Here is a 19,973-nt window from a genome sequence, read left to right on the forward strand (position 1 = left end):
AGGTGAGGACTCGTGCACGGTGACGCTTTACAAGTGCGTGCACGTAATGCTGTGTGTGACGTCAGAACGCCTTTGAGCTCGAAAATGTTAGCCTGTGTTGTTAAATCTGGACGCAACGGAGAATTTTGCGAGAAGGAAATAATACAGTTACAGCTCTGAAAAAGACTAATACGAGTGATACATTTTTACATCTGTTTCGTTACTTTCGTGTCCTAAAATAAGTTTGTGTATTGGGTATACCCAAAAAGAAAGTTAGCTCGATTTTTCTCGGAGTGATGTCGAATCCTGGGACTCGAAGGAACGGGTCCAGCATTAAAATCAGACTGACAGGTAAGCCTCCCTCCTTTAAAATGTATCGAATATTGTATTCACTATCTATTGAAATGCTAATGTTATGTGTGTTTGGATATTATTTGTCTGCGTTGCCCGAGTATACGATGGTTGTCTTGCCAAAGGAATTGCCGAAAAGGATAACCTAGCACACGGTGATCAGGACAAGGAGCTGTCGAGCGACCTAGCGGGCTAGATAGCTACGTTAGCTAGCTTGTTGCTACTGTTGCTACCTTGGTTTCCATGCTAGAGCTAATGAGCTGTCAGGCTAGTAAGTAGCAAGTACCTAGCGAGCACATCATTAACATTTTAACGTTGTTATTTTACAATTATTGCATTGAATGACTGTATCAGTTCGGTAGCATATTGCATATTTCATACGGCCGGGCGTCTAATAGGATGCATTTACATTACGTTACAGAATCCCGTAAATAAGAACTAACGTTAGCTCATTGCCAGCTCAAGGGATTTCATTACCAGGATTTTGATTGGCCAGTTAGCTGACCAGTTTAGCGTGTTATTATAAGCTAACATTAGACAGTTAACGTTAGTTAGTGTGTATGTTTTTTTAGGTAACTTGACCTAGACAAGCTTTACAATGTCAAAGCATGCTACAGCCTCGAAAGCTCCCACGTTTAGCCTTGTAACGGCCACTTGTGGTGGTTTATTGTAGGGGGGTCAATAATGCATGTTAATCAGGATCGGGACAGGTATTCAACTCACAACTTAGCACTCGGAGCCAGTCTGTGTCGGTGAAGGTGTAGACCAGAGAGACTTTTCAGGAGTCAGCCCATTATGTTTAAACTCTGTGTCTCTATAACTGTGGATGTTTGAACAACAATATTATACCAAGACATACAACACTATCAAGGGATAGTGTCCTGGTCAGACACGCTACCTGAAAATATTTATGCAGGAAGCGTTCCTCATGTCTTCACAGTCCACAGTTAAAAGTACTATTTTGCATTCTAAATGAGGAAGTGTGAGCCCATGCATTTTGTGTATGATCAGGCTTTTAAAGCGAGCTTTGTGTATTCATTCACGAATCAGGCCCAGTATCATGACTAGACAAGACTGATGTTGTGATCCGTGTATAGACCAATCTTATACATAAGCAAGGAACGCCACATACTTCATGTCTTATTATTCATGTTGGTCACTGATAGGCCACACCATGGCAACTCTTGTTTAGTTTGTTTGTATGAATACCCACTACCAGGGCTTTGCCTTCCTAATCTTATGTGCAGAAAAGCCATACATTGCACTGAGCCTGTCTCCAGAGACTGTTTGTTAGTTAGCTTTCCCTCTCCTCTAAGACACATATGACATGAGGACAGCGCTTTGTTGTTCAAATGGACGAGTAGGCCAGCATTGCTGTGTGTGAAGCATGCTAACAGATGACATAATACAAAGCCACCTTGTCCTCAGATAGGCTAAACATTCAGAGGTTTTGCAAAGCCCGCATGCATAATGAGTGTGTCAGTGTCCCAGTGCCCCATGGTGAGTGAATGTGTGTGCTTATAGCCACCCCCTATAGTTATTTACTGCAAGTGTGTGTGTGTGTGTTTATGTTTGTTTGGGTGTGAGTGTATGTGTGTGCACGAGAGATGTCCACCCATGGCCGACAGGCGAGGCCATCGCTTCCAGCTGTGTTCAACCCCCGAAGCACATGAAAGGAATTCTAATTGGCTGAGGAATGTCTGTCTCCTGAAACAATGAGCTAGAGGCCATTCCACTGGATGGGGGCAGGCCAGGCTGTTTAGTCTCTGTAGTCTTTTACCTCATCAGTCAAGAACCTTGCCCAGAGAGAAAACCTGCTGCCAAAGGAACCATAATTTAGCATGTGGAGCAATAGGAAGGAGGTTAATCAGAAGCTGTTTTTTAAGTCTCTAGTAATGTTGTAGAGTTTGTCTAGTTCTGCAGGTTCAGAGTATCCCTCAAGAACCATTTGATTATGAAGTCAGTGTTTTCCTGTGCAGGAACATCAGATCATGTCCCCGGTGTAAATTAATGGAAGTCTTATTTTAGCCGTGGTTTCGTAAACTCATGGACGGTTGAGTTAACTGCCTGCCATTTCCTGGAAATAAAATGCAGTGACCCTTATCCCAATATTGTTGCCAATGCTCTCTACTTTCTGTTGGCTCATGTTTTTCCCCTTTTGGTTTCAAGATGTTTGCTGTGCTGGAGGAACGGATTGACACGGGTGCAATTTAGCTTGCCACTCACACCAATTAGCAATGCATATACACGCACAACAATAAATGAGCGAAGTGGTCACAATGCATTACTTTCCCACCTTTCATAAGTTGTCTTTGTGAGAGCACTTGATTGCCCACTGTCAACACCAATGTTTCCTTTTGTCAGTGCAAGATTCTCACCCTCAGCCTCCTCCTTTGTTAACACTTTTGCGGGGTTGACTTAACACCTTTTTGGACAGGCTGGCAGTGGGGTGTGTAAAGGCTCCTGGGGCATTGTGGTGGTTTTGACCTTATCAGCGCAAGTCCTGGAAAATAACTAATGGAAAGCCAGTATGGACGGATAAGTACAATGCTTTCTCAGGCCACATTCCACTGAAAAGGAGGTAGATGCCAGAAAGATTGAATTATAGTGTTTTCTGAATTCCTCCCTCTCCATCTCAGACACAAAAAGGACCTGTTTTGCTCGACACAGTCTGGGGTTTTTTACAGTGCCTAACTAGGGAGGGCAAATATGCAATGTCTAGGCTGAAAATAAGTTAAACTTGTGTGTGTTTGTCTGTGTGTTTCAGGGGATAAGTGTTGCACTACGAAAAATAAGACATTTCCCTTTCCTTTTGGAATTCTGGACGAATCACCCAGATTCCTTGGAACATTGTGCATATTTTTATAATGCTGCTGGCACTGCTGGTGGCTGTGAAGGTAGATGTTTCCCACGATGGAAAAGGAAGTCAGGATCCTTACTAGCTCCCTAAAGCCGCTTACTCATAAACAACTGGCGGCTCCAGTGGCGACTCCCCTGGTGCTGCTGCAGGTAGAGCGTGGCTCTAGCTGTGCCAAGGTCATGTGTCGGATTCCCAGAGAGAGGAAATGCTGCTAAATAGTGCGCTTACTGCTGGGCGTCGGCGTCTGCCCACACGCCGTTTTTTGATCATGAGTTGGTTGTCCATCCAGTTGTCCATTTGTGGGTTAATCCCTGGTCCTGCACTCAAAGACTCAACAGAGATCTCCATTGAGAAAAAGCTTTTAGTTTAGGGCTAGGCTTCATCCATGAATGGGAAATCGTCCCATCATATCGACCATTTTACCACCAGTAGTGGTTGTGGTGCTCACACACTGTGTGTGTGTGTGTGTGTGTGTGTGTGTGTGTGTAGCACAGACTCTTCAGATGGACCGCCTCATGTTTCTCCAGCCTTTTAAAAGCCTTTCCTTAAACACACGTTGGCTGCAGAGTGGGGCGCAGCTGTGAGTGATTTCATTAGAGCTGTAAAATTGAAACCTGGAGAGGAGATTGTGTTCTCCAGCCCTCTCCACTTGCACCGGATCCTAATTGCTCACTCTGTGAAGATGTTTTGAGAAAAAAAAATCTGTAAATATTTGAATGAATACGTCTAAGCAGCCAGGGTTTTGTTTAAAAGAACACAGAATTCAAGGGAGAGCAGATGTAAGAATACCTTCAAATAATACCCCCCCACCCACCCCCAGTTTGTATTTCTTGCCCCCATCACACTCAGTGGGGACGGTTTGTCGGTGTGTTTACCCTTGGGGTTTTAATCCTTTGTTTGCTGATGTGGAAGTGTTTGGCATTTGGCATCACATGTTTTCTAAGACTCTTCAGAGTGTTTTCCCCCTGGGGAATTGGGGATTAATGGGGCACTTATGCTCATTGTTGCTATGTTAATGAGCCAGGAAAAGCCTGAACAGAGTGGATTTGGGGGACTCACGGGCCACGGTCAGCTGCACGTGTGCTTTCTCTCACCTCCCTCCACTCCAGTCGTTCTCCAAAACGCTTCTCTCCCTCTGCTTTTCTTGCTGGCCATTGTGTTTCCTTCTAGTTGTGTCCACACCATATCACGCTCACCCTGCGTGCCTTTTCTTGCTTTGTTTTTGGCTCCACGGTGTCCTGGTTCTTTTTTACTCCTGGCACACATCTACCATGTGCAGTGTGACGAACAGGAGCCATATGGTGAAGGTGAAGTGTGTCCTAAAGAGGCTGCCGTAAGGCAGCTGTGTTTGCCCAGATGTGCAGGCGAGTCGTCGGCCGTGTGCGACTGAGACCTCTGAGCCTCCACCATGTGATCGTGAAAAAGCCACGCTGTTAAAACGTCTACTTGGAAGTGTGTGTGTGTGTGTGTGTGTGTGTGTGTGTGTGTGTGTGTGTGTGTGTGTGTGTGTGTGTGTGTGTGTGTGTGTGTGTGTGTGTGTGTGTGTGTGTGTGTGTGTGTGTGTGTGTGTGTGTGTGTGTGTGTGTTCTCTGTGTGGATTGGATTGGAGGAAATTTGTTTATTTCTCTGGGTTTGCCTCTGTATACAGAGCATTTAAATTGGAATAGCGGGTGGGTGAATTAGCTTCGGGTGTTAAAGTGCATGGCTAAAAGCATCCCCTAGATGCTCCCGTCTTGTTCATTAAACTAATCTGGCTGAGTCTCTCCTTCTTGTGCTCAATGTCAAACAGATACTTGACATTTTGGTGACAGTGATGCTTAGCCAGTAGTAGGGCTGGGACAACGCGTTGACGCAATCGATTACGTCGACGCAAAAAATAAGTCGACGCAAAATATGCGCATCGATTTGTCAGACCCAAAACGCGTGCTGCCAAATATTTTGAATTTTACACCTTCAGTGTTTCCCATACGTTGACTAATCTGTGGTGGGGCGCCACAAAACCGGCCGTCACACATTGATGTTCTATGTTGTACTATTTAAATTAAAGATAAGATAAAATCCTTTGAGCTGCACTTTTTACGCACGCAGCCTTTCCCTGCCCCGCCCGCTCTCTCTCGTAACGAGTCCGCTGCCCCTCCTATTGTGCATTTAACACAAAATATTCACGATTGTTGAAGGATTGTTGTTGCCACATAGAAGCATTGCATAGAACACGGCTGGCTAAATTGCTCAGGGCTCATTTTATTGACTCTGACACTGAATGTTTGCAAAACCCCGATGTAAATGGAAAAGTGTTTTCCAAGACTCAAAAGTGCTTGTCCCAAGGAGAAGTACAAACTGTTATTTGAACTAACTACATTAGTTCTTGAATTTCCCCTGGGGATCAATAAAGTATCTATCTTATCTATCTATCTACGTTATGAATTGCATCCATACATCAGCTGCGTTTTAACTGCGTTAGTGTTACAATTGCAAGGGAACGAACGTCTTAAAGTGACGGGCACTCAATTAGACCTATACACTACTGAACTTTATTGAATGCTACCTCTGACTAAGAATGCATTACTTTGCTCTAGTATAGTCTTTTATTTTGGAATTTTAAGAGCAATAAACATATATTGCAATGTTAAGGAATTCATGTTTTTTTTCATTCATATATATAAATCAACATGTATAAATTGCTATTAGTCAATTAATGGGGAGATAATCGAATCGAATCGGACTGAAAAAATGAATCGTTACATTAATCGATGCATCGAAAAAATAATCGATAGATTAATCGTTTATCCCAGCCCTAGCCAGTAGGCTACTTCACTACAAAGACAGTTTGTCTTTTTATTTGGCCTCTCTAAGCCTTTGCATCCATGTGTGTAAAATGTACACTGACATACAGCCAAGAATGGGGTCCTCATTTATTTTTAATGAATCAATTGGCTGGATCATGGTAGACAGGAGAGTATGTTATTTGCTCTGTTCCACCACATCATCAGATCTGGTTTGCGAATGGGGGATATAAATTTGTGTGTGTGTGTGTGTGTGTTTCTGGGCCTGGAGTGGAGCTGTATGACTGCCCAATATGGAGTCTTGTACCAGACAGCAGGAAGGGCATGGCCATGGTGCCCTGGTAACTGAAGCATGGATAAAGCGCCAACTGCTTTGGATAAAAAATGACAAATGACTTGAGTCTGGGACAAATGTCTAAATTTGCTGAATGTTACGGCTCTGAAACAATTTTTCTCCCCCAAAGCAGGTCAGTGCACTTGGCTGACATCAGCAAGTGGTTCTACAACCAAAAGATTAGTGCTATAGAGTGTGTGTGTGTCTGTCTGTCTGTCTGCCTGCCTACGTGTCTGCGTGTCTGTGTTTGACAGGAGTGTTTATGAGACGGTGGCATACTGGCATTGTCTGTCTAATCCTCAGTTCAGTTAAAGCCACAGTACAGGTAGGCAAAGCTCTCAGCAACTTGCTGTGGAGCCTGTCTGTGCTGCTAGAACACTACTAAGGCTCTGGGACAAAGTTCTCCCTTACGAGTGGTATGAGTCTTTACTGTGTGTGTGGGTGGGTGTGTGTGTCTCTGTGTCTGTGTCTGCCTGTGTGCACTTGGATGGAGTGAGACGGTTATGAGTCGGCTGTGAGTCTGGTGTGTGTGTGCATGAGTGTAGTGAGTGAGATGGCGGGGGGCTGAGGGGAATCCTGCTTATTCAGTAAGGAGTGAGCGCGTGAGCCGTTTTTGGCTAGTCCTCCCAGCAATCCACAGTCACATGCAGCCTACTCGCCTACATTTCTTCATCATTCCCCCGCACCCGGCATCCTACCCCACCCCACCCCACCCCTCCGCTGGTCTTCCTCTTTCTCCTCCGTTGTGCTCTCTCTCCTGGGCTTGCTGAGTGTGCATACAGGCTATTATTATCTGACCTGCATCCACCCTCTACTATACCGTGCTAACATGCTACGATGTGCTACGGTTGGCTGTTTGTGCTGGGTTTGCTCGTTGCTTGCATGCTGTTGACCCCGCCAGTACTGCACCTTCCTCACTTGTGGTGCTCTCTGATAAAGTAGCTTATGCTTTCCATCCATTTCTGTGGTGATCGCTTTGCCCATTGTAATTTTTACGCTGCTGTCCTCTTATCAATTGAGCAGCACCCTTACCTGTGCTGTTCTGTGACGGTCAGTGCTTCTTGCGCTGTGTGTGAGGCTCCTCTCTTGTGGCTATGCTGTGTTTTTAGAGAGAGCATTGTGCTCGGGCGGCCTGCACTTGGCTCACTGCTCTGCCTCTGCCAGAACATAGAACAGAACACATAGCCTGTGTATTCTGTGTTCTACGTTCTGTTGCAGTGCAGTGCTATTTGTTTAATCCCATTCTGTACAGTGTTAGTGCTGTGCTGTGCTGTGTTGTACTGTACTGTACTGTGTGGTGTATGCGGTGTGGTGTGGTGCTTAGCTGGCCATTTGAAGGAGATGCTGTTAATTATGCAGTCCTCTATGACCGCCTACCTCTCCGTGCTCTGCTCTGTAAACGGACACTATTGATCAGGGCTGAGCCATTAATCGGCCGGCCCGTGTAAAATGCATGCCATTTTTTAAGAGCATGTTAGCGCTGAGAGAGCAGGAGATAGACAGATTACACAAGAAAGAGGAAGCCAGCTGAAGGCTGTGAGTTCTCTCTTATCACACACTATCACTCTGCCCCCCTTTCCCCCTTGTTTCTCAGCAAGCTCTATGTGCACTAAGCTTTTGTGTGTGAAGCCTATCAATCTGCCGCTCATCGCCTCCATGTTGTAGCGACAGTAGCTCCACGGAGATGCTCTGTGTCTGTGGCACACACACACATAATAAACTTTCGCGTCAGATACATTACACTGTCTTTATCTTCAGCAGCTGCTGATCTGCATGCAGAGAGGGTGATTGTCACTCACTGTATGCATGCCATTGCAAAACCGGCGATGGTGCTAAGCTGGCATGCACTTGGTGCAACAATGATGAGTGGAAGATGAAGTGTGAAATTTGTATCACAGCAGCCTAATAGCTGCGATGGCAAATTCACTTCCTGAAAACTGATAATCATTTGCTGTTGCCTAACCATGTTCACCGCTACCCAGCCTAAGGTTTTCAATTGCCAACTGTGGTGTGCCTCAGTGCAGTTTTCTGAGCTGCAGAGGTGAAGTAACCTTACGTAATGTGGGATTTTTCAATTGCCAATCATGCTTTAAGTAGTCATGGGTTGTACAGACATTTGCCACCCTTGATTCAGAACCAAGGTGCACTTTGAACTTGTGTACTTAGAAGCTGAAGAGGTACTGGCTAATGCCAAAACACGTCGTAATGTGTTTGTATATGTGGGTGTGTATGTGTGTGTGTGGTTAGTGTGTAAATCTCATTAGGGACAGCAACGCTTTAGAGGTTGAACCAACGCAACAAACAGCCAGTACAAATCCCAAAAGAGTCTTTGCGCTGAACATCATACGATGGGTTTCTATTAGCCTACGTGACGCCACTTGCCTTTCCTCCAGTACCATGTGGCAGTCTGATGACTCAATTCACAGTGTAGACAGCCACCACAGGAAACCATAACATATTTGGCTGTAGTGTTGTCACGATACCAAAATTATGACTTCGATACGATACCTGCCATAAATATCACGATGCTCGATACTGAAACGATACTACGGCGAAATCCTAAGATATCTGGAAAAAAAAGGACTCATACCTCCTCCAAGTGTATTGAGTCATTTGTGTTGAATTCGGTGCACTTTTGTAGTGTGCAGGTCAATTCTGGGTTCTAAACTTCCTACATAATTATTATTTTTATAGTCAGTAAAATAGTAGGCCTGTATACTTTGTGTGATTAAGTCCTTTATTTTTTGTTATAGTTCATTACATTGTGTTGTGTTTTGCCAATAAAGTAGCTTTAAATAGCCAAACTAGGCTAGATCAAGGTCAGTGTTGAAATTACTGCATGCAAATCACTGAATGCTATGCAGAGGGGCCTAATCTTTAGGCGATCTGATGTACAGTAAAGGCTTCCGTAGGCCTTCCCGTGTTCATGGGATTTCTTTGACAGTTGCAAAGGGAAAAATGTGAGGATAGTCTTCTTTGCGCCCAGTGTACAAGTACGACGTTCCAAACATTCAGGTCTTCGTCAGATAGGCCTACACCATTACCTGTTGCAATATGTCTGTGTGCATTCCTACATTAGCCTACGTCTATTTCTTTGATAACATGATTTGCTACCACGTAACAATAACCCGCTATTATTATTAGGACTCAACACGCTTTAGTGGTATTATATGCTGTGGGCTTTAATTAGCGCATTTCGGGTAGCCTATTCTACATCTGGGTAATACTTATTGAACAAATTGCATTCTACATGCCATGACAAATATTACCAGTAGTACTGACCGAACATGAAATAGATTGTTTACAAGTTATGGTAATGTTATTCTGGCGTGAACATTGCGCTTTCATCACGTTAGCACCCTATGATTACAGCTCGTTATGTCTCGTCAAAATGATTACAGCTCGTTATGTCTCGTCAAAATTCATTGATGAAGGAAGGTTCGCTTTATCCCAGAGAACCATACTCGTTTCACTTAGGCTAGACTAAAACAGAAGAGAAGAACTTGGCACTAACCATGTAGTCGTGTTTTCTATAGCATATTCGTTAACCTGTCGTTCTTTGAACAAAAATGTTGGGATATGTCTGCGAGGTGTTTAGCCAAGTTTAGCCATGCGTAGCCTACTGCTTTTAAATGACTTTGAAACATATTTCACAAACGGGCCTCTGTGTACCTGATGGCTTGCCTTCACTATTCACGATGTATCCGAAATAGTTGCAGATTTCACTTCACCTTTTGTTTTATCCACAAGGCGGACGGTCGGCAAAGAACTACTGTATGTTGACGTTGGCTGCGCACTCACTCACTCAGAGCTGCCTGCTTGACACGCCCACTTGCCTAGATGCGTGCAAGGAGCAGTGAGAGCAGCAGTTCACGCAGACACAGAACGTTAATTTTAATAAAGTATCGATTCTAAAAACGTCGGAAATCCTATCGTTTTTTGCGTGAAGGCATCGTGATACCTTTTTAGTATCGATACACCGTGCAACACTATTTGGCTGCATGCTGCTTAATACAGCATGCCCAACGCAGACACGTCACACCATTGGCTGGTGTACAAAGAAAGAAGTAGCCTAGCCTAGGCGTTGAGAGTTCTACTGCCCCACAACGTCTTGGGAGCAGAGCCAAAATTCAAATCATTCTGAGAACCACGGAGATCCACAGTGATCGCAAGTGGATTGCTGTTGTGCTCTGAACAGCCACTTGTTCCTCCAGGGTGCTCCACAGTTGGCTTGTGATTAGATGTTAACAGTCCCTCCACCGAGATGTAGGCAAATCAGGCCTTAGCAGTCTGAGCTAACGGAACGCTGTGTTTATAAGTCGTTGGAAGTCTAGACCCATTATCCTACCACAGTAACCACAGCAATCAGACAGTGAGAGTGCGGAGGGGAAATCTACAGTGCCGTTCCACTGGCACTGTTCGAGGTTTCCTGGCCTGAGTTTGTCCTTTTGTAGCACACTGAGTGTTTGTTGCAGTGCATATTAGTCTTTCAGCTGAGGCTTTTATCCGAAGCAGCTTAAGAATAAGATTGAATGCCGACTTTTTTTTTTTTTTATCAGCTTGCGTTTGCGCTGATATGGGCCCATTTAGTTTGTTTGATCAAGGAAGCCGGGCTGAGGCTGTGCTAATGGATCTGTAGAAGTAGGCTAATGGGCACCGCAAACACTGATACACACACAAGAGACTGGGGATGCCTTTTAAACCCTCATTTTACTGTGTTGTTGAGTTGATTGTGTTCTGCACACTGGTCAATTAACTTGCCTTTAGGAGACACTAAATGTCATGCAATGGCCACCTTATGAGAGCTAAGACAATACAGACCATAAATGTGATTCATAAAAAGGTCAGTCTGCATTTGTTTATTTCCCTTTTTCAGCCTTCCATGTGCCATAGGTGGTGGTTATGATGTTACTCAGTTGTCATTTATTGGGCATTTGTGAATGATTGTGTTGTCCTATTGGACCAACCTTAACCCGGTCAGCTTAGAGCAGTCATTGTGTGTGAGAGTGTGTGTGTGTGAGAGAGAGAATACATGGAGCCCACTAGGGCCTCCAGACAGCGTCTAAGCCCTCATGCTGTGAGTTCAGCGTCTCCCTCCCAGTCCAGCGGCTCCTCTGGATTTGGGTTAGTCCACTCACTGCAGCTGGAGGTTAGTGGGCAGCTGCGGCAGGTCACTCGCTGCAGCTCTCATTAGGACACGCATATCGCATTAGAATGCGTTCCTCCTGGCTGCCGCCTGCAAACAACAAGCTCTGTGTGCTGCTGTTGTGGCATTTTCCTCCCCATTTCACTTCCTGATACACATAAACACTCAAATGAAAAGTTGAAGACACAGTTTTTTTGTGTGTGCAGTTCCAGTGCTGTCATGACCACAAACCGAACACACGCAGAAATGGGCAACACTTGGTTTTAAAACCTATTCACTGCTTGTTGCCCATCTTGGGCAAGATCGGAGCCCTGCAGCAGTTACCAACCTGCTTAGAGAGTACACTAGTTGTACATCACGCGTGTGTGCGTGTGTGCGTGTGCGCGTGTGCGTGTGTGCGTGTGTGCGTGTGTGTGTGTGTGTGTGTGTGTGTGTGTGTGTGTGTGTGTGTGTGTGTGTGTGTGTGTGTGTGTGTGTTGAATTGTGGAGTGGTACAAGTGTTCAGATCTGTCTAGTGCCAGGCCTGTTCCCCAGTGTGTGTTTGGGTGTGTGCTTTGTGTTTGGTGAGGGCTGTTCCCCCGCTTCGCCACTCCTCCCACCAGTGAAGAGAGACTTGTATCCCAGCTCTGCACCCCTTCTCAGCTTCTGTTGATGGGCGCACTGGAACCAATTAGCTGTACAGAGAGGACTCCCGATGCTCGGACCGCCCAGATGAATCTCTCCTCTCCATCCCTCCTTTCACTGAGTGTGAGTGTGAGTGTGTGTGTGTGTGTGTCGTCTTTTCTGTCTTATACACACTTTCTCTCTCTCTCGCTCTCTCAAGAGAACATGCTGTTAATAATCTCCTGCATCTTGTTTCTTGCATCAGTGATCTGCTGTTGTGCCAGAAGTGTAAAACAGCCACTGCTCCCACCACCCTCCTCACTCACTCATGCATACACACACACACACACACACACACACACAGACAGACACACACACTAGAGGTGGAAGGAAAAAATCGATTGTGTAGTGTCGCAATATTTTTGGCACAATATTATATTGATACAGTGGTTCTCAGTATTTCTTTGTTTAATATTATGATTTTATTTTTTGTTTTCTACCCTAACATTGCTTCTGAGCCATACTGTATGGCAAAAGTATTCTCTTGCATCACAGTGGAAATTGTCAAGTGTCAAGAACATAGTCACCACGCCAAGATGGTTGCGGTGTACAAAATGTAATTTCTTCGAATCGTGAAATGTTAAGAATCATAATGATCCAAATATTCTTGTGAGAAGATCATATCATCGTATCTGTGGCAATATCCAACCCTAATATACACACATACACACATGCACACACACGTTGCGTTGGTCTGTCTCCTATCAGCTTTGCCATCACCTCCCTGGTGGTTTCGGGGCTGTTTGCTCAACACCATGAATCATACTCGAGAGAGAGAGACAGAGAGAGAGAGAACCAGCACAGGATGTGTTCCTCAAAAACCACCAGCTGACTAATGCCACACAGCCCTGTGTGTGTGTTCTTTCTCGACACTGTTGCATGCCTCTGCATTCTCTCTCTCTCTCTCTCTCTCTCTCTCTCTCTCTCTCTCTCTCTCTCCCTCTCTCTCCCCTCTGTCTGCCTGCCTTCCTGTTTCCTGTGACAGTCTATTCTTTATTGCCCTCTATTTCTGTTGTTTTCCTCCTTGTCTTTCTTTCTGTATCTCTCTTTTCTCTTTTCTCTTACCTTTCCAGTCTTTCTTTCGCTCTCTCTCTTTCCCTCTCTCTCTCTCTGTCCCCCTCCCCCCCCCTCTCTTTCTGTATCTCTCTTCTCTTACCTTACCAGTCTCTCTCTCTCTCTCTCTCTCTCTCTCTCTCTCGGCCTGTGTCTCTCTCCACCTTCCACCCACCCCATCTCTGGCGCTCTATTGTGTTGGTTTTAACGGCTCCCTCTGCAGAGGTGTGGTTCAGGTTTCCCTTCCCCCGGCTCGGCCGCCGCACGATCCCAGCTCCAGTGACTCATAGCTGGGGGAAGTCTGCTGCCCGCTCCCCTAACACCCACACCCATGCCGGTGCTTCCTGGTGTGGCGCTGCAGATCCGCTGGCGATGATGTGCCTACTGACCTATTGTGTGTGTGTGTGTGTGTGTGTGTGTGTGTGTGTGTGTGTGTGTGTGTGTGTGTGTGTGTGTGTGTGTGGACGGACATACACATGCCTAAGGAAATGTCACTTCCACTCATGCTCAAGGGGGATGCACTGCTCTCTTTAAGAGCTTCCTGACTGACGGAGTGGGCAGCGGGCAGCGTGGTGTGTTTGTGTGCATGTATATCTGGAATATGTTTGTGCACACGCACACGTTCGTGGAGCTCACTGACCTTTTTTAAAATGGCTTCGTCTGGTTTAATCGTAGAGGCCGAGCGAGTGAGAACGAGGTGGAGATGGAGAGAAGGGGGAGGGGAAAGAAAGGTGGAGGAGAAGAGACAGTGTGTGATAGAGAGAGAGAGAGAGAGAGAGAGACATAGAGACAGAGACGGGGAAGGACAACCCCCGGAAAAGCTCATGGATATTTTATACACGCCAGGGGCCTGCAGTCTCGTGTTGCTGGGCTGTATTTGTGTGTCTGTGTGCGTGTGTCTGTGTGTGCCACCGTGGAGCTCAAGAGGAGTTTGCGTTGGTGTGTGCGTGTGTGTGTGTCTGTGTGTGCCACCGTGGAGCTCAAGAGGAGTTTGCGTTGGTGTGTGTGTGTGTGTTGATATACTCCTTTTGTCCCCTTCCTGATGTGGTAACGTTAACCTGAGCGCTGCATTAGGGAGTGGTTTCTTGTTACTCATGTGTGGGTGTGCTCCCACACACGCACGCACACACACAGTCGTGTTTGAGGGAGTAGTGTGTGAGATGAGCATCAGAAGGGCTTGCCAGCCTTCAGGCTCAGCTTCATTTGGCCCTGTCATTCAGACAGGAACTGCCGGGCTGATAAGGTCGCACAGTGCAGCGTTACACTGACACTGAGATCATCCCCTTTAGCGTCTCGGGCCATTCGCATAATCACATCCTCTCGGGGGAATCTGCGGCCCGTGCTGCACACAGAAAACCACACAAAAGCACACATACATGTGCATGCATGAAAACACACAAACGCATGAAGGCACAATGAAACACACAAAAAACACACACACACACACACAATTATGTACATTTGTATGCATGCACATACATTTATCTGATACTGTCTGTAATGTTTCGTATGTATTTTTATTGTCTTTTTAACTCCTGCCCAGTGACCACAGATGCAAATTAGCTAACTAGCTAACTCTGGTATAGAACTAGTTCTGTACATGGTCCCTGTCAACTAAAATAATAAACTAAACTAAACATTTACACACACACACACACACACACACACACACACACACACACTAAAACAACTGGTAACACATTCCTGAAGCAGGTATGAGCAGAGCAGTGGTGTCTGGCACCTAACCTACTGTTCTTCAACACACACATACATACACCTCAGCAGAACCCTGATCTAGGTTTACAGTCTGCGTTTTGCCGCCGCTAGGGAAATAAAATGAGCAAATAAACATTTTTTTTCCCCTCCGTCAGGACTATTTGTAACCTAAAAATAGCCCCAGCAGCACCCACGAGAGCCTGGCTTCCCCCGTACGCATGGGCTTCATACACACAGGAGATGCTCGCTTAGTTGGATCCCCTCCAGAGCCCGAACCCTTGAATGGCTTCCGCCTGGCGCCAGCTGTCAGTTATGCTGTCAGTTAGCTGTCAATCACCGATCCCTCCAGCTGTGTCGGGAGTGTTTGGACCCCGCCCAGTCTGAGCACGCCTGCCCGTTCCGCTCTTGAGACGGCACTTTCGGCGCGTGGGCACGTTTGGGAAACGGGAGGTTTGTTGCGAGACGGGCTGGGGCTGAGTAAGCATCACGCTTGCCTCAGCTCAGTGGTCTGAGGAGAATCCAGAGAGTTGCTTCACACAAAGGCAGCTGCTGTAACCTCAAGGAATGTCTTTCATCAAGCCGATGAAGCATCGACGAGCTAGCAAACAGCATGACGCCACCAGCTGTCCTGTCACCTTTATTACCCGTTTCTGAAACACTGTGCCATATTATTGCAACTGTTTCACAATTTAACTGGCTATAAAAAGATTTATCATCTGATTTATTGGCTGATTCTTAAAATGAAATGAAGAAGAGGTCATCCCTAGTCACATCTATCTATAGGAAGTAATACGCTAAAGTTTGTCGGCAGCACTTTTGATCCACCTGAAGGTCTTTGGATCTTTGCCTTAGGTGTCGGTGATGTTACCATACCTCATGTTTTGCAAGAAAGTCATTTTGGTCAGTGAGAGAGGAGAAATGTGTTTTCGGTTAATTGCCCAGCCCCTATATACAAGCACACATGGCGGGGCGGGCACCCATCACATTCAGTTTTTAAAACAGTGTTTTTCTTCACCACCCAGTGCACTAATCCCCCCTGCGCTGCTCTGCGGTGTGGTTGAGCGAACGAGTGTTAAAAGGGTTAACGTGGCAGCGACGGCGGCTGCTGATGAGTGATTTGTGATAACACCATACCAGACTGTTTGGCCTCCGCTCAAAGGGCTTAGCGCAGGAGAGCATGGGCCGGCCCCGGCCTCAGAAAACCCTCCAGGCCCCCCGGGCTAGAGTACGCTGCGTCGCGTCACCCCCAAAAACATTTCACACACACACACACAAAACCTCTGCTTGGATGTCTGGTCTCGCGTGTTTGTTGATTGCCGGCTCCAACAGTGCTGGGATGCACTCACTGACCGACCACCAGGCTGTTTGATTTTTTGTTTTGTTTTGTTTTGATTTGTTTTGTTTTTGTGCCATTTCAAAATGGTTATTTCTGTGTCAATTTGGTGGTGTTCACTACCTTGTGTCACTCACATTCTCGGTCATCGCCGCTTGATGTATGATTGCAGCGGACGGACAGGAAACTTTTTTTTTTTTTTTATGAAATAACAACCTTTCAATACCGTGCTGCTCCGTCTGTCCACGAAAGTCAGAGTGCAGGAATGTGCAGCCATCTGCTTGCCAGTACAGGAACTTCTTTTCCACTTCCTCTCTTTCTCTCCCTCCCTCCCTCCCTCTCTCTCTTGAGCCGCCGCGTTTCATGTGCTTGGCTGTTTCTCCATGCCAGGCCCGAGAGCGTTTTATGACCGACTCATTACACCGTCTGAGGCCACAGCCGCCCCACACACAGACGTGAATCACTAAAGTACAATTTGCTCTGTCTTCAGTCTTCCCCGAGATCATTAGGGCTGCTTTTAGAGACTGAAGTCTACTTCTGAGGCCTAACGTGCGCATCGAGCAAGCTCAGAAATCATGGATTTATACAGAAGAAAGAAGTATTCACTTTACATAGATGAGAGCTGAGTACAACAACCATAACTGATACAGCAAAACGAGGACAGTTTGGATACCCCCCCCACACACACACACACACACACAAACACACACACTTCCGTCTGCTCTGTGGTCTCTTTTCAGAGGACATAGATGCTTTGTATGCCAATTGGGTCAAAATGACCAAACCGTTTAAGCCCTGACCGGCTCTTGACATGTCTGTCTGTCGGGCTGTTTGGCCTGGTCGCTGTGCCTCAGATGATTGGCCCTAAAGTCCTCCTCTAATCCCCGAAACACGCCGAAAATCCCCAACTTTCATTGCAGGGTGCCCGATACAGTAGTCCCCAGAATAAAAACAGCACAAGGCTCATCTTGCCTTCTTGTACCTCTCGTGTCGTTCTCTCCTCACCCCACCCCCCCTGAGCTGCTGCTGCTTCTTATTCTGGCCTGTTGCCATGGCTACAGCTGTGCTGAGCTTCATCACAGGAAGCTAGTGACATTCCCTTCCCTCGTGCGAGAGGATCGATGTATCAGAGGAGCTTGAGGAGGAGCATACGCCCCTGCTATCCTCTTCTCTCTCTCTCTTTTTCTCTCTCCTCTCTCTCTTCTATCTTTCCTATCGCTCTCTTCTCTCCTCTCTCTTCTCACAGCTGTGGTGTCCAGTGGTGCGGGCGTCCGTCACGTGAGGGCACCTTTGATCAGCGCCTCACTTGGCATGCAGCAGCTTGGCCCTGCAGTGGAAAGGCAGTTGGTTGCCTCAGCAACGCTTATTGGGCTTTGATGGACTGCTCGTGTCTAGGGGGAGAAATTCAGTGCAGGAGTCGTTGCCCCCTCATTTGTTCTCTCTCTCTCTCTCTGTCTTTCTCTCGTTTTTCTTTATTTTTTCTTTTTCTTTTTTTTGGTGGGTTGGAATCTTTCTCCTTTGCTACCTTTACTTTTTTGTGTCCTTCTGGAATACTTAGTTTCTTTTGTGATTTTTTTTTTTCATTCTTTCTCGTTCTGTCTTTAGCTCTGTGTCTCTCTCCCCTCCCCCTCCTCTGCTTTGCATTCCACACCTCTTCTTGCATTTGCACTTCATTTCTCTTTTCCTCTCTCTCTCTCTCTCTCTCTCTCTCTCTCTCTCTCTGTCTCTCTCTGTGTCCCCTCTGCCCTGCTCTCTAGTGCTCTGTAGTGCAATCACCCTGAAAGGAGAACGCCTCGGTTTAAATAGTAGAAGACCAGGTGACGTGTAGAGAGTATCATGAAGCTTCTTTCTGCATACAGCATTTACTCACTCACCATTTCTCTCATGTTTAGGTTTTTTTTAGCTCACCGTTTTATAAACATTTTCCTAATTGAGGAGCCTAATTATCTGTGAGATGTTCTAGCCCAGCCTTGCTCTAGTGAAGCAATGCCCTTTTAAGCATTAATCATCTTATTTCCTTCTACATTCTGCTGATGTAAGCTACCATTTAGAATAACTCACCCCTTGGGGTGATCTAAAGGAGAAGCAGCTGAAGAGGCGGGCAGTGATGCTGTTTCTCCAACACCTCCATATGTAAATAGTGAGAACCATTGAGATGATAAAGATATCAGTGGTAGTACTCTAGGACTCCACACAATAACACACACTGGTAGTACTCTAGGACTCCACACAATAACACACACTCGCACCACTTCATTCACTGCAGGCTGTTCCTTTTGAGGCTTCATTGTATCACAGATCTTGGCATCGCACCCCTCTTTAATCAGAGTGATATTTCACCACTCCTTTCAGTAGGATCACATACACTACAGGTCTATCAGCCCTCTCACCTCTGTGATAATGGAAGAATTCTCACTATTTTCGGATTATATTGATCAGACAAAGACAGCTCTGTGGTGGCAGGTCTGTAAAGGGCCTTGGGGAAGCATTATGGGAAACGCCTCTCTTCTCTCTGTCTGCACTAGGAGGGAGGAGTGTGTGTGTGTGTGCGTGCGTGCGTGCGTGCGTGCGTGCGTGCGTGCGTGCGTGCGTGCGTGCGTGCGTGCGTGTGCGCGCATAGCTGTGTTATCCTGTTTTATTGCAGTAGTAGCAAATTGCTGCCAATTTGCCTTTTCCGCCTCCCGAGGTCATGGAATGCCACAACTACAAGCTCGTGGTGGCATTCATGTATTAGTCAAATCATCCCTGGCGAAGTCCACTGCCAAGACCTCTTCGGCCCCTGCTGTTCAACTCTCTCCCACACGGGTCAGGAATTCAGGAGGTCTGACCTGCACTCCTCACTCACTCACCCAGGCATGGCACAGCCGCGCATCAATCACGTCACAGCCTCGACGACTCAATGCCAGATTGTTCTTCGTGTCCTTCTGACACACACACACACACACACACACACACACAGTCAACAACAAACCCCCCCACCCATCTCCCTCATCTGGTCCGGCTAAGTGCAACAGCAAACACAAAGACTTTTATGTTCTTTCATTCGTTTGCACGCGCGGAGGAGAGGGAGAGGGAGAGTGAGACAGAGAGAGAGAGAGAATGAGAGAGAAATCCAGAGAGGAGCTGCTGTGTTATGAGGAAGTATTCGCTGTCCGACTGATTTATTCTGATGGGGCAACTCGGGGACAGCGTGTATACACCTAATGTCCCCAATGGGCCGGGCTGTAGATCAAGGAGCCGATCCTGTCAGTGATTGTGATGGGAGCCAAGCTCAGATTTGGCCTGTGGCTCTGTCTCTCTGACTAACTCTCTGCTCCCTCCGACTGCAGAGCGCTTGGTCGATAATGTCGGAATGGTAGCTGTACCTATAATCAGATTCTGCTCATGCCTTAACTTGCCTCGGATTGATACATCGGGATTGAAATATTGGCGAGGTGTTTGTGATGTGATGCTCAGTTGGCCAAGCCTGTGCGGAATGGAATGACCTGATTGTGTTATGATTTGATTTTGTGTCAGCCACTGATAAATGTTTCTGTCTTCTCTTTTGCAGTGTTATGTGCCAAGAATCTAGCAAAGAAAGACTTCTTCCGTGAGTACATTTTCTCTCCATATCCCCCCCTGATGATAATAAACTGAATCATTTATTACCTTAGTGTATTAAAGATGTGTATTTGAGTTAATCTGACAGTGTCTCAACAAGTTTGTGTGCATAAGCCTCTTAAATTGATTTTGTCAGAGGAGTCCAGCCTGAGGTA

General features: G+C 46.3%; 1 protein-coding gene across 8 annotated transcripts in view; it reads left to right on the top strand.

Annotated features, from left to right (window-relative positions):
- Positions 1-19,973, top strand: part of smurf1 (SMAD specific E3 ubiquitin protein ligase 1) — a 37,573-nt gene continuing 17,600 nt past the window's right edge. For 5 of the 8 annotated variants that reach the window (XM_076266084.1, XM_076266086.1, XM_076266085.1 and 2 more), the window contains exons 1-2: positions 12-330; positions 19,769-19,807. In XM_076266084.1, the coding sequence (XP_076122199.1) occupies positions 276-330; positions 19,769-19,807 (94 nt within the window). In that variant the 5' untranslated portion in view covers positions 12-275. Of the gene's footprint in view, positions 331-19,768; positions 19,808-19,973 lie in introns of all 8 variants that reach the window. The other 3 variants (XM_076266083.1, XM_076266088.1, XM_076266087.1) reach the window with 3 other exon arrangements.

Source organism: Alosa pseudoharengus, unplaced genomic scaffold, assembly GCF_046254945.1.
Source record: "Alosa pseudoharengus isolate Yale_2024_CS ecotype anadromous, Long Island Sound unplaced genomic scaffold, YU_APseudo_1.1 YU_APseudo_1.1_scf_4, whole genome shotgun sequence".
NCBI lineage: Eukaryota > Metazoa > Chordata > Actinopteri > Clupeiformes > Clupeidae > Alosa > Alosa pseudoharengus.